Source organism: Nematostella vectensis, chromosome 4, assembly GCF_932526225.1.
Source record: "Nematostella vectensis chromosome 4, jaNemVect1.1, whole genome shotgun sequence".
Lineage (NCBI taxonomy): Eukaryota > Metazoa > Cnidaria > Anthozoa > Actiniaria > Edwardsiidae > Nematostella > Nematostella vectensis.
In genome coordinates, this window is record NC_064037.1 from 2,669,224 (window position 1) to 2,684,444 (window position 15,221).

General features: G+C 38.3%; 2 protein-coding genes and 1 long non-coding RNA gene across 4 annotated transcripts; 1 reads left to right on the top strand and 2 right to left on the bottom strand.

Moving 5' to 3' along the window:
- Positions 1 to 3,725: 3,725 nt before the first annotated feature.
- On the bottom strand, positions 3,726 to 8,605 carry LOC125561878 (collagen alpha-4(IV) chain-like). 2 transcript variants are annotated; one of them, XR_007307581.1, is made up of 3 exons: positions 5,529 to 8,605; positions 4,553 to 4,669; positions 3,726 to 4,032 (listed from the first exon to the last, which is right to left on the bottom strand). XR_007307581.1 is itself a non-coding variant. In XM_048726592.1 (3 exons), exons 1-3 carry the CDS (start codon positions 5,635 to 5,637, stop codon positions 3,815 to 3,817), a joined length of 444 nt encoding a protein of 147 aa, XP_048582549.1. In that variant the 5' UTR covers positions 5,638 to 6,268; the 3' UTR covers positions 3,726 to 3,814. The 2 variants fall into 2 exon arrangements, 1 of the variants encoding a protein (XP_048582549.1); XM_048726592.1 differs by having other exon boundaries at positions 5,529 to 6,268.
- Positions 8,606 to 9,036: 431 nt separating this feature from the next.
- Positions 9,037 to 14,080, bottom strand: LOC5511552 (ubiquitin-conjugating enzyme E2 G1). Its single transcript, XM_001631880.3, has 5 exons — positions 13,938 to 14,080; positions 13,726 to 13,828; positions 13,499 to 13,596; positions 10,422 to 10,600; positions 9,037 to 9,674 (listed from the first exon to the last, which is right to left on the bottom strand). The coding sequence occupies exons 1-5, from the start codon at positions 13,984 to 13,986 to the stop codon at positions 9,597 to 9,599; spliced, it is 507 nt and encodes a 168-aa protein (XP_001631930.2). The 5' UTR covers positions 13,987 to 14,080; the 3' UTR covers positions 9,037 to 9,596.
- On the top strand, positions 14,051 to 14,624 carry LOC125561879. Its single transcript, XR_007307582.1, has 2 exons — positions 14,051 to 14,144; positions 14,478 to 14,624. It is a non-coding gene; the product is annotated as an uncharacterized LOC125561879 (long non-coding RNA).
- Positions 14,625 to 15,221: the final 597 nt, after the last annotated feature.

Genomic DNA, 15,221 nt, shown 5'->3' on the forward strand with positions numbered 1-15,221 from the left:
AGTTCAAAATTGAATGGTTCGGCAGGCGTAGTTATGGGGGCGCACAGAGCACCAAAAGCCATGTTTTACCATAAAAAAAACGCCAGATCTGATACGTTTTTGTGTGAAATCGAGGACTTGCCCCATCCGAAACGTTTGTCTAAGTTCCACTGTTTCGAGATGGATACATCATATTCATATCATATATTCCCTTGTTTACGCACCTTGCCTTTGTCTTGATCACCTGATGCAAGGGGACTGTGTTCGAGTTTGCCACAAATGTAGACTTAACAGTTTTCCAATCATTTCCTATTAACCCAATAATCCATGGCTATTTTTCCGAGCAAAATCTACAAGAAACACACCGAAAACAGATATCTCTCCCCTTTTGAGTTTTTTTTTTAAATAAAAACACATCACATCACATCTTCAGCGAGCTATGCGTGGCGTAACCGTATAAGACGGGATAGGAACCTGGTTATTGCCTCCCTATTAACCCAATTCAGACCGGGCTTATGTGGCTTCCTCTGACCTGGTTGGGGGGGGGGGGGGGGAACCAGCTATTATGACAAAATTTTCAAAGAATCATTATCTGACAAAGAGGAACAAATTCGAATTAAAAAAGCGACCGATATTCTCTGTGTGTATTTATGTATGTCTTTTTTTGATAATCTTGCAGTAGACATTATTAGTGACACTGTTTCTATGACAACAATATATGACAGCTGTGACGTCATTGACTGGCATGGTACCTTTAATATAGCATAAGTTTGCAACTGGACTCTTAATTAAAGTAATAATTTAAATATCATTCCCAAAAATATTTTTTTACTGCTTTATATTTAAAATAGAGGAATATAAAAAGGATTTTGCCAAATTTAGATGTCAGTTAAAAAAACAGCGAATTTTAGATAATTTTGTGACATCAGCATCCGCCATCTCCGCCATTTTGGATCTGCCATCTTGGATTTAATGAAAGTTATTTATTTGAATCAATTAAAACTGGGTGGCAAAATCTGAAGCTTTTTGACAATATTTAATCTTCGTTTCAAGTTGTATTAATGATTTCAGATGGATATGAATGTTTTTGCTATTTCTACAAGCACTATTTCGAGAAGGTAAAAAATTGACAAAAAAACACCACCCTTTTCCCTTCCCCTTCCACATCCCTAAAATAGGGATGTAAATTTTTATTGTGTTTTTTTCAAACTTTGGTATAAAACGTTTATATGACATGGATTTACGTTGAGCACGTCGTATTAATAGTTGATCTTAACGACTTAAAGCGTTTTGCCTAATTTTCATTAAACCTATGTCTTAAAACTTGGTTACTATGGTTACCAGGGTTCACATATCAAAATTTTGTTTACACCAAACTGATCCCAGATAAATTTTAGGAAAAGTCATCAAATTTCAATGCTCTAGCCCTACTAGTTCAAAAATTATTACAGATCAAAGGTGCTGGTGGCCTCAAAAGCCCCCCCCCCCCCCCCCTGTATGAATAGGGTTAATGCGAAGAGACCACAGGTTCCATTGTGTTATATAGTTCGCTAGATAGCGGTACTGGGGCCGAAATCTCCAGCCTAACAGTAAAGCTTTTTTTTTTCTCTTTATCTGTTCTGTAAGAGGTTTAATTTCAGCCTGGGCCCCATTTACCGCCTTTTTCTGTCCCCGCGCTACAACCCTTTGAAATGCAATGCAACGAGTAATCCACAGTTCAGATTATGCACCGAGTAATCCACAGTTCAGATTATGCACCGGGTAATCCACAGTTCAGATTATGCACCGGGTAATCCACAGTTCAGATTATAATAGTTACTGCTGAGAACGCCTTTTTGAGGGCCATATAGTGCACCGAGTAAGCCACAGTTCAGATTATAGTGGAGCCAGCGCGGCCTAAGCTCCATAGATATAGAGAAATGGTATATAGCTATGCGACTCAGTTTTTTGGTCATCGCGCGGGTAGCCTGTGGTCGCTCGCTAGCCTGATTTTGCAATAATTTCGCTATACGTCTCCCAAGAAAAAAAAAATTAAAAATGAATACACTTTTTCACTATCCGGGATTGCTAAATCCGTTAGAGAACCCTCACAGTTACAGTAAAAACCTGCAATAGTTTGAATTTTTGTATTTTTGTGATTGCACTTTCACGGGAACCCTGCCTCTAAATTTTTCGCGCGTTTTTGTTCTCTTGTTAACAATGTTTTTTGCATTATTTTCTCGTCGTGGCTGAAACCAAGAAAAAAAATTGATAAACTTAACACTTTTATTATAAAAAGACGTACAAACGATGAACGGAAGGTCAAGTGATGGGTTTCGGAAAAGAAGGTAAGACTTTATTTTTAGCGTTTTGAAGGATAAAAACTCTTGTGTTGACATTTTTCTCAATATTTCCTTAACCCTTTCCCTCCTGGGTACTTTTGAGCAAAATTGTAAGAAAAACAGACTGAAAACAGAAACCTCCCCACGGTATGCCTTGAAGTTTCCAACAATGCACTGCGGTGCCTTTTCTTTTTAGCGACGGCACTGCTACAGCCTGTTGCTTACAACAGTTTTGCTTGTAATTTGCTTAAAAATTGAAGCTTTTTCACATCTGGAGAGTGCCTTAGGACATCATGAAGTCTTTTGGGGCATAATTAATGCTGTGCTTATGGATGTTTGCACGCTGAGGTTGATTCAATAGGATAATTCCTTGTCTGGGCTTCACCAAGTTAGAAAGGAATTTTCTGGTGAATGGCCTTATACTCTCCAATGTGGGCCATCTTTGCTACCCAACCATATTCAAAATTTGTTTTCAGGCTTATTCTGGGTTCCTTGGACCTGGAAATGTTTTGTTTGGCTTCGGGGCAAAGAGACTTATAAAAAAACTGTTATGATTCTGGGGGAGGAGATTGCCCGCCTGTCTGTCAAGGTGTTTCCAAGACTCCCATGATGCAGTGCAGGCATGCAAAATAGGCTAAACACGGTGACTCGCTTCTAATGGAAGTTATAGCATTGATTATTGTGACTGATTACTGTAAAATGGGACCTGACGGGGCGCAAGAAAGGTATCTATTTGTGACTTGATCTGTGTTTGCTTGTCTCTATTTGTAGTTCGGAATTTTGTGTCTTTTTTTGGTAAGAAATGTTTCTAAGTTTAAGCATTTGTTTACGAATTGGTCAGAAATCAAGGTTGATATTTTGACAAAAGAGTCAATTCAATTACATTGCTTGGATGCGCTTTTGAAGGTCGTCTATGCCTTGGATGAATCTATGGGTATTCGGGTCTGGTGATGTTTAGTTTGCATTTTTGACGTTTTGGAGTTGGGCCTATATTTTACAGGCGTCTCAGGGCGTTATGGCAAAGAAAGACATAACCAAACACATTGTGCCTTCCTGGCTTAGAAAAAAGGTTTTATGGCAAGATTAGGGGCTGTCAACAGTGTATGCAAATTCTGATTGATAGACAAGCAAGCCTCATTAAGTTAGGGTAGAATATCTACAAGATAATTTTTATGTTAACACCATTTGGGAAACCACAGGAAGCCCAAATTCCATAACCATTCACTATTTCCTTTTTTCGCTTAAGCTTTTTCTTTTTGCTCATTCTAGCGACCGGGGGTATGTACGTGTATGCGAGAAAACGGAGTTTTAGTCACCGCGAGAACGGAATTGATGTTACCGATAAAGCGGGGGATTAAGAAAACCTCTAGGGGGGCACACGCGCCTCATGGACTGCATACAGGCCTCCCTGCTACAAGCGCTGTATTTAACAGAAGCAAGACCTTGCTTTATTTTTCCAAATACATTGCTAAATCATGCAAATTGAAATTAATCATTGCCATAAAAGTATTTTTTTATCCTTTGAGCCTGCAGCACATAGCGGACGCGGTAGCACGCTTACATCCACATGCGCAGCGTTGTAAACCAATCACTCGCACAGTGCACGATTTTCCCGTTTTCCTTAGCACGCAGTAGCATGACATGCGCAGAAAATTAAGTGGACACGTGACTTCCCCAAACGTGCGAGATCTCAAGACATGGCAGTTGAGCGTTTGAAGAGGAGCAGGGCTTCCTGCAAAAACAAGGAACAGACATCTGGTAATCCGAATTTTAGTAGCGATAATACAGAGTAGGGAACTCCCTTTCTAAACAGATAAATTAAGAACAAACAAACAAAAATATATATATATAAACTTGAGTGAAAATTCCTGTCAGCCAACAACCAGTCTGTCTAAAAGGATGCAAGATACCAGGGCTCAGTAGCGAAAATAAAAAAAAAATTGTTTTATAACTTATTTTATACTGAAGAAGGCCGAAGGGCCGAAACGTTTAGTAAATTTTTTAATAATGTCTAAAAGTTGGGAATCGTATATATATATATATATATATATATATATATATATATATATATATATATATATATAAAATGATGGTTGAAGGCTTTCATAGAAAGTGCTCAATACTCGAAAGTAGAGCGGTGTATAGTGTTGGTTTGAGAAAAATATATATATATAAAGCACCAGGTTGATTGTTATTTTCTTTACTCCTACCCATTATGCATCGCTCTCTATAGACTCAATGGTAATTCATACCTGGTGCTCCTTTAGACCCCGGATACCCTGGCGCGCCCGGTCGCCCACGTGGTCCAGGAGGTCCCTGTGGCCCTAGGTTGCCGGGTGTCCCAGGTGGTCCTTGCTTACCGGGCGGGCCTAGGTAAATTAGAAAAGCTTAAATCAGCATAAGAACAAATTAAGTGATCGAAACGTCATAGTCAAAAATAAACCTTAGATGAAGAGTTGGGTACGGTTTTTTTTATTTCAACAAATAAATAAAAGCTCAGGTCTGCGCGCCAACTCGCCTACAGCGCCGTTCTGGGCCGGGTTCCTAGAAAGAGGGTTAACGCTTACCCAGGGATGAATGCCCTTTTTATATAATTAAATGTCAAGATTGCTGTATTTATCCCTGGATTAGCGCTAACTTGCTTTCTGGGAACCGGCTCCTAGGTTCTAGGGATGGTCATTCAAATTTAAGATTAGGATTAACGGAGAACCGCCCCTCCTAGCTCACTAAAGCTCCGCTCGTATTGATGAATCTATCGTCGAATCTTATCTACGGACTCGCGTAAGCGAACAGCACTCAAGTATACGGAAACTGCGAGAAGCCTCTCGAGAAAGAGAGTTTACTTTCGTATATCGATGGGTTGTACCCTGGAATTAGAGGCCCTAATCATTTTTTTTTTTCGTGCATAGAGAAGGGAATGGATAAAGTGGACTTTCAGCCTCGAGACCCCGAAATAAAACATTTATTTATAAGCGCAGTAACAATGTTCTAAGCGCTTCAAATTCAAAATCCTTATACGCATTTAGAATTGACTATCCTGTAGCTGAGGAACACAAGATTCTAGTAAGCCTACAAAAACAGAAAGATACTATCCATGTCTCGATCGGGCATCGAGGCCGTTTCAGAAGTGTTGAGAGGCCCCATACGCTAACGCACTGGGCTACCCGTGATTCTGCAGTAGAGTTTACTCTCCAGTACAGAGGCTGACTGTTATAATTCCGTACTTACCTTGGGTACCCCTTCTTCTTCTACGCCAGGCCTGGACGCCATGCTGACTTTGCGAAAACAATAAAAGCAGCGAAATAACCTCACAGGTGAAAAGAAAGCGTGAATCCATTTCTTCGCCGCAAATGACAAACTATAGATACGTCCCTTAACGGATAGATATTCCTTTCAAAGGCATCACGGGTCAAACAGACGCGGCATTGACGCATTGAACACCATTCAGGAATATTTGACGGCCCACTCAGTCTGGGCTGTTTTTGGATAAAGTACCTAATATAATATTTGTTGAAGAATGTAAGCTAATTTTTTTAATAAAACAATGAAGATAACACTTATTGCTGTATTGATGATAATTTGGGGAAATAAAAACTGTTGTTTACGAAATATTGGGATGAATAATAATTTAAGAGGTTATCAATTTTTTTTTTATATTCAAGCTACCATGGTGACAAAAACAGACTTCCTTTATATTTCACGTTCCTTCGTGTTTCGCGTCTATTTCCGGTGTATGGATTGCACAACGTGCTCTGTCTCATGTAAAATGGAACGCTGTCTTTGGCGTGCGGACCTTTGCTTTTATCAGCGAAAAGGAGGTCATTATTATACTGCTATGTCGCTGAAGTGGCGTAATCTTCGTTTTGCTTCGCTCCATATTACATAAACTTCTTCATTTTACGGACAGATTGTCTCAATTAGATCATAAAGAAACGAAAAAAAAAACTAGAGCAAAGATTTAACAAGTGCTAAAAAGAAATTGATGAATGATGCTTTGCGCGCAGACTCACACTTTCCAGTATAGCGGACGCATAGCCATGTAGAGCGTGAAATAAAGGCGTGCCGAGAAGCCTAGGGATGAGGTAAATAAAAGATACGTATGTAGTGATGGCCGTTATTATTACCAATTTTCTAATTTCGACGCGGCCGAAAAAACTTTTTTTTTTTTAACGAGTTCGAAACGTTAGACATCATTTTTCAAAATTGCAACTTTAGTGAAAATTCCCTCACCAAATAATGATATCACTTATGACAAATTCTAAAAATCAAAGAAAATACGACAGAATAGAGTCCACGTCCTTAATGCCTTTCGGAGCTACACGAATTGTGTTGAGACAGAATCAGCACAACGATTGCATCTGCATTGACGTACATGACAAAGCATTTTTTTCTTTTTATCCTTTTTGTTTTACATGAGGCGATTAGCCCGACTAAAAGCCAGGGTAAAAAAAATCTGAGAGCTTATAGACCCTATGACCTGTATAGTGACTCAAAAACGAACGATGATCAACTGAACTGGCTTGGTATAAACACGTCAATACGTGTGGGCTGTTCCTTCAGTGTAACACATGACATTGAACGTTTAGTCACGTCATGTTTTTTCACCGGCTGATTTCTACGTCTTAGTAAATACGAGTCCGACTTTGCGTCAATGTTCTCCAAATCGCACTTAAGATAATCCGCTGAATCGCCGCTGTCCTTAGAATTTAATCCATTATTAATTGAGCTTTGTAGATTAAAGGGTGAAGCAGACAGTCTGTTTTGTTTTGATGTCCAAGATACTATTTGCTCTTCTCGGGGGTCAAATCCCTTAAATTGCGTATATTTTTCTAAAAGAACCATAGACCTTGAAGATTCCGGTTTGATCGTCAGGTCCAAGAATCTTTCTATTCTAAAGTCAGGGCGAGTCGAGCAAGGCCCGCGACTGATTTCTGGGCATAAATCAACTGTTGAATTCTCTATCGCCTTGCGTTCTTCTATCGATGAACAATTCCTCGATTCTTTTTTAACCCTGTCCTTAGCTCTTCTAGAAAAAAAAACTCCTTTAGTATGCTTGACAATTCTTGGTAAACTATTTGTTTCTTCGGTGTCAGATTTGTCACCCTTGGAGCACTTTTTCACAGAGTCAACATTCCTTTGAACAAAGTAACCACTCGCGACGCTCATATGTAGCACCGGTTTCACGCTTGCATTCTGCCGAGGTTCTTCACTGCACGGAGTATCAATAGACCTATCTCTTCTACTCCATGCCGCTGGAGTCAATCTCCTGACATCTCTTGAATTTGGCTGGTGTTCAAGTGCTAAGCTCAACAACTGTCTTCCTCTTTTGCGATCCTTGCTTCTAGTCTCTTTGAAAAAAGCGGATTCATCAGGCTCCTCAAACTTTTTGATAACTTGTTTGTGGCCATTGTCGTGGAGAGTGCGTAAACCATCCTTACAATCGATATAATCATGGCCTTTTCTTACCAGAAAAAGCAAGGAATCAGTGTTTTCTCGAGCCATGACTTTCTTATTCCTTCATTTCATGAAATAGTGTCCGCTTTCGCAACCTGTTGAAACACTGTGCGCTGTTAGCGCTTTGCAGTGATTTACAAATGTTATTCTCATTAAGTCATTTTCTAACAAAAACAGCCATTATTTACTTTACGTAAGAAAAGAGAACAATAGAAACAACTCGGCATAAATTGACCAATTCACCGCCTTCAAATTACTAATTGAATAAAAGAGGACGCAAAAACTGTAATTTACATTTTTTACTTTAAAAGCTCGGGCAACCGTATCTACCACCCTTGAAGTTTAATTTATTTGTGCTGAGATATAAACCAAGTAATAATATGAAGTGACAGGTAACAAGAAATAAAAGAGCAATTAGCAGACTTCCACTCTTGCAGCCATGAAACGGATCGTTGCTCATTGAGTTTTAATTGGTATGGTTACGAAGTCCCGTCGTCAAGGAATAACAGTGATTTCGAATAAGCGTAAAGTTATTTCGTATCCTGTTGGTGTAAAAACAATTGGGAATACTAGATAATCTCACCAATGACGCAAATTTCGTTGGTTCACGTCATGGTCCCCATTAGAAAAACAAGACCTGCCTTGGATAATAACCCCGGATAACATCCGTTTGTGTGTCCGCGCATGGAAGGATGAGCCTGCCGCTGACATGATTATGGGGTGGACCATGGCTGGAACAGGGGCAGGCGCATCTTTTAATGCGCGCGTACAGCATCTTAAATTTTACAATACTCTTTTCAGCACATTTCGCGAGTCTTTAATTTCGTGAATGCGGAGAAAGTTTGTGTTTGCAGGGGATTTTATTTTGCGAATACAAATAAATGACGTTTACCAACAACTAAATATAAGCAATATTTTGAATCAAAACCAACCAACCAAGTTTAAAAGCAAGTCTTACAGTGATTGAAAAGTGTTCGTTCCTCGAGACATTAATTAAATTGTCGTTCCATGCCCTTACTACAGTAGGTGGTCTCAATAGAACCTTTAATCTCTGTGCTCAATTTATTTATATCCATTAAATTCCGCGAGATTAAAATTCGCGGGTTTTATTATTTGCGAGTCTTTATGTTCGTGAAATATTTTAAAAAATCGAAAATCGCGCATTTAAGAAAGCGCGAAAATTACACAGAATGAGGTTACTTTGATTTTTACCTTCAGGTGTAGCGGTGGTAGATTACAAATAGAAATGCTAATTTTTGTATATAATCAGCAAAAAAGGAAATTTATTAATGGAGTTTTATTGGTGACTGTTGATGTATGTACATTCCACTGTAGGACACCTAAGTTACACACTACCACATAAGCTTGTGTTTTTGGGAATACCCTTTTCCAAAAAAATGTTTCCCATGACAAATTACATGGATAAGACCAAAAACAATTTTAAAGCATTGTTTTCCAGTTAATTTTTAGAAAATAACATTGAATATCAACATCAATTTTGTAGCAAAATAGGCACCATTTATCACTGCATACAGCCTGTTGGTTTGGCAAGAAAGAATCTAAATGGGCAGTTTCTTTTGTCGTTGTATAAAAGCAATGTTAGGGCATCAACAGACTCAAAGCTTAAGTCAATAATAGAAGCTTTGTGTTTTTGTATTTACATGTGATTTATATTATCCAACACACAAGAATAATTACAAAATGCTGAATTTTTAAGATGGGCATTGTTGAAAGGTGACACTGCAATGCGAATTATGCGTTTTCATATCTTGCCAAATTCTAAATAATACCTGTACATTATCTTTGCAGCATACTATATTAACATCAGTGCACAGCACAATATCAAAAATCTTGACTTTTACGTACACAGGCCTTCACTTTCTTCTTAAACGTTGTGGTATACTCTTCCCGCCACTCTTTCTGTTGATTAACAATTACAAATCAAAGTCCAGTTTTATAGTTTCATATTCTACATTCTAAATCGAAATTACTTCTGGATGCTTTTTATGTCTTTGTGACTCGACCACACAAATAAAACCCAATGTTGTTCCCAAATAAAATCTAAATTTCTAAAATACATGCACATCCTCCCTGCCCATGTGTTATAAATGGAAGTGCTTTATAAATAAATAAGCTTAGGTAAACATAAATAAAAAACAAATCTAGATCTGGAATGTTTGGAAAGTTTTATCATTCTTATTCTGTGCTTGTAAATATTTGCTTTCAGAGACCAGTATTCAGCTGTATAAAGATAATCCATGAGCAACTGTGAAGCATGGATTCAACCTTACTCAAAATAGGGGGATAAACAAACGCAAAATATTTTTTAAATGGTGGGATTGGGGTGGAGTTCTGGAGAATATGAAAAAAAGGTAAGATCCCCAAACCAGCACACCTTAAAATCATATGTTTCAAATCTTGAAACAAAATGTGCAAAAATATGATTATATTCATGAAAACAGCCTACAGAATGAGTGCTGGGTGTTATGCAAGCAAGCATTGGCAACCACTTTTCACCTGAACAGATAGTCCAAAACTTTACCATGTCACAGATGCTCAATCACTGACTGACTGTCTGACATTCTAAAGCTATGTACATGTCTAGTGTTCATTGCCCACCCCTCTTCCAATCAACATCTAGCATCTAAGGCCTTACAAGCTACTCACAGCAGCATCAACATTAGCCGGTGACTCGTCATTTGGCTCGGCCAGCATAGAAATCACACTCAGCATAATTGTCTCCACCGTGTGTATTGGACGCCAGCGCTCATCAGCTTTCTCATACCCATACTTATCTTCTCCAGGCTCATGCAGAATTGAAATGCAGACCTCACCATTCTTATGGACTAAAATCAAATTACAAAGGATATTAAGCATTATCAAATCAAAATGTCAATTTACAGCACAAGAAGCCCAAGTGTGACCACCTATTAATTAATTTGCATACTATGGTCCCCTCAACCAATCACGTACGGCCTAGCCGGCACGTGATCGGTCTAGAAAGGGCTTTACATAGATCAAATTTGGAGGAATAAACGAAAAAACTACCAGATTTCCAATAGAACTGCCTAAGTTTTCATATTTGCTAGGGACTGCTAAGATTTGATTGTGCTAGAATAAAATGTGAAATCGCCAAATCGCTAAAAGAAATACCAACTGAACGGGAACTGAGAGCAGTTTAACGCACTGGCTTTCAACGTTTTTCTTCCGATTAGGGCCATACATTTAAAGCTTTTGCAATGATAAAATTCAATTGCTAGTTTATTTAGCATAATACAACAATTTGTTCTCCGCCGGATTCTGATTCATATTCCACTCCGCGCGCATGGTGAGGAATGAAAATGTGATGATCTCTTGACTCACAAAAGACAGCCCTGACAGCCCCCGCCACACATTTGAATTTAAATATTCGATAACTGTAAATAATGCAAATTCTCACAACTTAAAAGATCGAAAAAAAGTGAGAAACTGAGGCAGAAGGAAATATATGAAATGAATGTCGAAATGTTATTCAATTCCCGTTGTATTGTTGTTGGACCGTTGTGACTACCGGTGAAAAACGAAACTTTAAGTTCCCCAACCTCAATCAAATCTTTGCAGTCTCTAGTAAATATGAAAACTAAGGCAGATCTATTTTGAATTTGGTAGTTTTTCCGTTTATTCCACCAAAATTGATCTTTGTAAAGCCCACTCTGTACTTCAGCTAATGTGGATTCCTCAACTCTTTCTGGGTGATTGCGTGCCGGCTCAGCCGTACGTGATTGGTCGAGGGGACTGAAAGTATGCAAATTAATTGAAGGTGGTCACACTTGCGCTTCTCGCGCTGTAATATTTGTCAGGATTCTTCTAGAACTAGATTCTTCTTCTAGATGTGTAGACTAGAAAAAATCAACATTACATTGATCTTAATGTTGTTCATGTTATGACCTTTCTCAGAATTATTTAAAGCGTCAATAGGGGATCACATGACCTTTTTGGGTGGCAAATTCAAAACAAAATGATCAACCAAAAAATTCAGAAATTACTGCGCCCCATCAAACCAGAGAATGACAAAGAAAATAATCTTAAAGAAACTAAACCCTCTCTGAAAAAAAAAATAGAATTCTGGTTTTTTAGTGCCGAATAAGTTGCTTTTTTTGCTGTTATTTGGCTGCTAAAAGGCTGAGCGAGCTAGTTTGCCACCCAAACAGTCACATGATCTCCTAGCGCAAGTCCGCTATTGCACAAGCTAACTTCCAGCAGGCCGACAGAAACCGCAACAGAAAAAAAATTAAAATCTGTGAGAACCCAAGTCACATCCTCAAGTTTTTGCGTTTCCCATTAAAAATCATCAGAGATTGTTACATAATTGATTGGAAGTACACTGGTGTGATTGCCACTTTAACCAAGGTATTCATTATTACAGAAAAGTCATTATCTTAAGGCCCTGTCACATGTACGTGTTTTTCTTTTGCAACCTGTCTTGCAAAAAAATTGTTGCAGGTCGCACACACATTTTTTTTGCATGTGACACCCCCTTTGCAACTTGTTTTGCATTTCTCAGTCGCACGAAAAGTAGAACACTCTTCTACTTTCTGCAACAAATCGTTTCAAGTCGCAGGAGAAACTTCACGTGTGACAGGGCGTGTGCGACCTGCAACAATTTTTTAAAAGACAAGTCGCAAGAAACAAATGTATTTTTGACAGGATCTTTAGATATGCAGGGTAAGATGCTAAAAACTGTGATGTTTTCTAGCTCTAAAACAATATCTCACAAAGAAGCTAGCGGTCTTTTGCTGCTAAATCCATGCATAAAAGCTCAAAAAGAACATTCAGCGGCTCTCAGCCCTATTGTTTTCTTTGGGATACTTTCCGCAAACTGTCCATTGAGGGTGGCTTAAAGGAATTTTTTTCAAATTCAAGAGAAAGCCCCTTGCCAATCGAACAGCAAAATGGGGAGGAGTAGCTGATTGATAGGTATTTGAAATATAAACATGTGTGCCATAATTCTGTCATGTTTATTTTGCCAGTGATTTCAAAGGAGCACCCATAGCCATTACGGCCCTGCCCTACCTAACCCTTTCCCTATGCTACACACACATCAAGGCACACAAGTATCAGGCCCCTATTGTCCCCCCCTGGTTTATTTTGTTTGTCTGCGTGTTTCATTCAAAACATTATGCAGGCCCGTAGCCAGCTATTTCAGCTGACCAAATTTCCGGTATACCCCTCTCCACGCCTTATTACATTAGGTAATCAACCTTGTATTTAAAATGTTAAAGTGCTTTTTAACATATATAGGTAATAATAAAGATAATCAAGAGAGCATATTATTAATATAAAAAATATTTTATAGTCATTTTAAAGATATATTGATGTGCACGGTATATCTCTAACCAAACGTTATATATTTTTGTTTGTTCTGAGCGTGAGCGGACCTTCAAGCCGGGTGGGGGGGGGGGGGCTCGTCCGAACCCCCCAAACCACCCCTGGCTACGGGCCTGTTATGCCGAAATGTATAATATATTAGTACTCAAAACTATCCATTTACTAAGTACATTTATACAATAAGGGAATGTTTTTTAGAATAAATAAATAATTTTAAATAAATAATTGTGAAAACAATACGATGTTATAATGGTGTATTAAAAATACAAAATACACTTATGTTTAAAAAACATGAATAAAATTCCATATGATATGGGTATAGTACAACATTGATTAGATGTTGATGGATATGTCTTTTGTAACTAAATTTCATTTACCGTTTGGATGCCAAATATCAGAAATGAACGTCAGAGTTGGCGGTCTCTGAGGGTACTCTTTCGGAAAAACCATGCTGGCTTTAAAATACCCTTCCTCACTGAAAGACAGAATAGAAAAGGTCAAATATTTGTAACATAACCCAAATGTACATACACACACTAGCGCACACGATCTCAAAAGAATACATTAGACAAGCTTTAAATAAGATTCGAAGGACTTGACTTACTAGTATGTTCCGGGAGGGCCTACTACCATAATTTCCCACTTATATAAGTCCTCATCGTCAAATAAGCCAGCAGAAAACCCCTCAACTGGCTTCTTTTGTAGCTCTGAAACAAGACAACGACGCCATTGCTTAAGAATTATTCGCGATCTCAAAACTAAGTGGGAAAATATTAATTGAGAATATCACTCAAAACGCGTGGAAACCTAGCATACCCATTAATTGTCTCTTCAGAAGAAGGGCTGCTTGGTCGGCTGTTCCCATTTAGTGAGCAGGACTATTTAGGATCACAACAAAACGATGCCAACTACGGTCAAAAGACAGCGACAGAACTCAAGATTTCTCTATTCCACGCAAGCTCTGTTGGGTAGCCTCGATTCCATGGCGAGTGACACGAACCGGAAGGGAGTTTGTCATATCCGGTAGGCATAAAACAAATAATTTTCGCACACGTACTAATGAAAAATAAGAAAACAAAAAGAAAACAAAAAGACAGGTCAAGCATTATTTCTTTTATAATGACAATTAGATTCTGTTATTTGAAGTCGTGCTTACGTTGTCTTAAATACCACCGGAAGCCCACGATAAGTAGGAAGTGGGGTTTGTCTGCCATTTCACTTTTGGAGCTTGAGAGAAATGGTAGTTTATATGGGGAGTATGGGTGGTTTGCGTTGCGTTGTTGGGAGCAAAAGCGTTTGAGTCGGATGATTCACTCGCTGTCATATTTTGAAACTTAACTCAGTATTCTTCATCAGTATTCTTGCAGGGCGTCGTTCTGTTGTGAACCATGGTTCGAGTACTTAGTGGACTATCCAGCCGGCTGGCCGATACCCCTTGGATAATTTCGTCATCTCTTCTTTTATAATTCTACCGCGAATAAGAGATACTCAGAAATACATAAATTAAATAAATATTTTTATAATAAAAATGCACCATTGTAATACTCATATGTGTCAAGTAAGAATGTGTCGAGTAACAAAATCACAAGGATAAAAAAAAAGAAAATGGGATGATTAGTAAAAAAAATTATATAATCCGAGGTGGTGGTTAATTAAGTGTTGATTTGTCTTGCAAAGCGTTGTGCAAATATCTGGTGGACTCATTGTATACTCATAACATGTCTTTTTCCTAGTCAGACCATTTCAATGACATCCCCTAGTGCAACGTCTTCAGCCACTCGAATAAGCCTTACATACATCAATCAATTACAACCACATAATCATTTTTTATTCCCCCAAAATTCATTCCCACAATTCAAGTTCATTCCCTACATCTTGTGATATGCGTATGTAAGTAAAAGAAGAAATGTTTTGGACATCGGTCATAGCAAGAGAGTATGATGTACTCGGTCATAGCCATACTGCGTCCACATTCAGCACTTAAGGTCTTGGTAAAGGTAAATTTGACACTACTGTTTGTTTTTGTGTTTTTTGCAAAACCTGTATCAATAGTTCTTAGACTTTATTTTTGCATATAATTTTTCCATAAATCGCAATCTA

Excerpts from the sequence above, each read along its gene's own strand:
- LOC125561878 (XM_048726592.1), bottom strand. The coding sequence starts at position 5,637 with ATGGATTCACGCTTTCTTTTCACCTGTGAGGTTATTTCGCTGCTTTTA. Across the intron at positions 4,670-5,528 it reads AAGAAGAAGGGGTACCCAAG|GCCCGCCCGGTAAGCAAGGA; the intron begins GTAAGTACGGAA and ends TAATTTACCTAG. Across the intron at positions 4,033-4,552 it reads GGGGTCTAAAGGAGCACCAG|GAAGCCCTGCTCCTCTTCAA; the intron begins GTATGAATTACC and ends TTGTTTTTGCAG.
- LOC5511552 (XM_001631880.3), bottom strand. The coding sequence starts at position 13,986 with ATGGGAACAGCCGACCAAGCAGCCCTTCTTCTGAAGAGACAATTAATG. Across the intron at positions 13,597-13,725 it reads GGCCCTCCCGGAACATACTA|TGAGGAAGGGTATTTTAAAG; the intron begins GTAAGTCAAGTC and ends TCTGTCTTTCAG. Across the intron at positions 10,601-13,498 it reads TGATATTTGGCATCCAAACG|TCCATAAGAATGGTGAGGTC; the intron begins GTAAATGAAATT and ends ATTTGATTTTAG.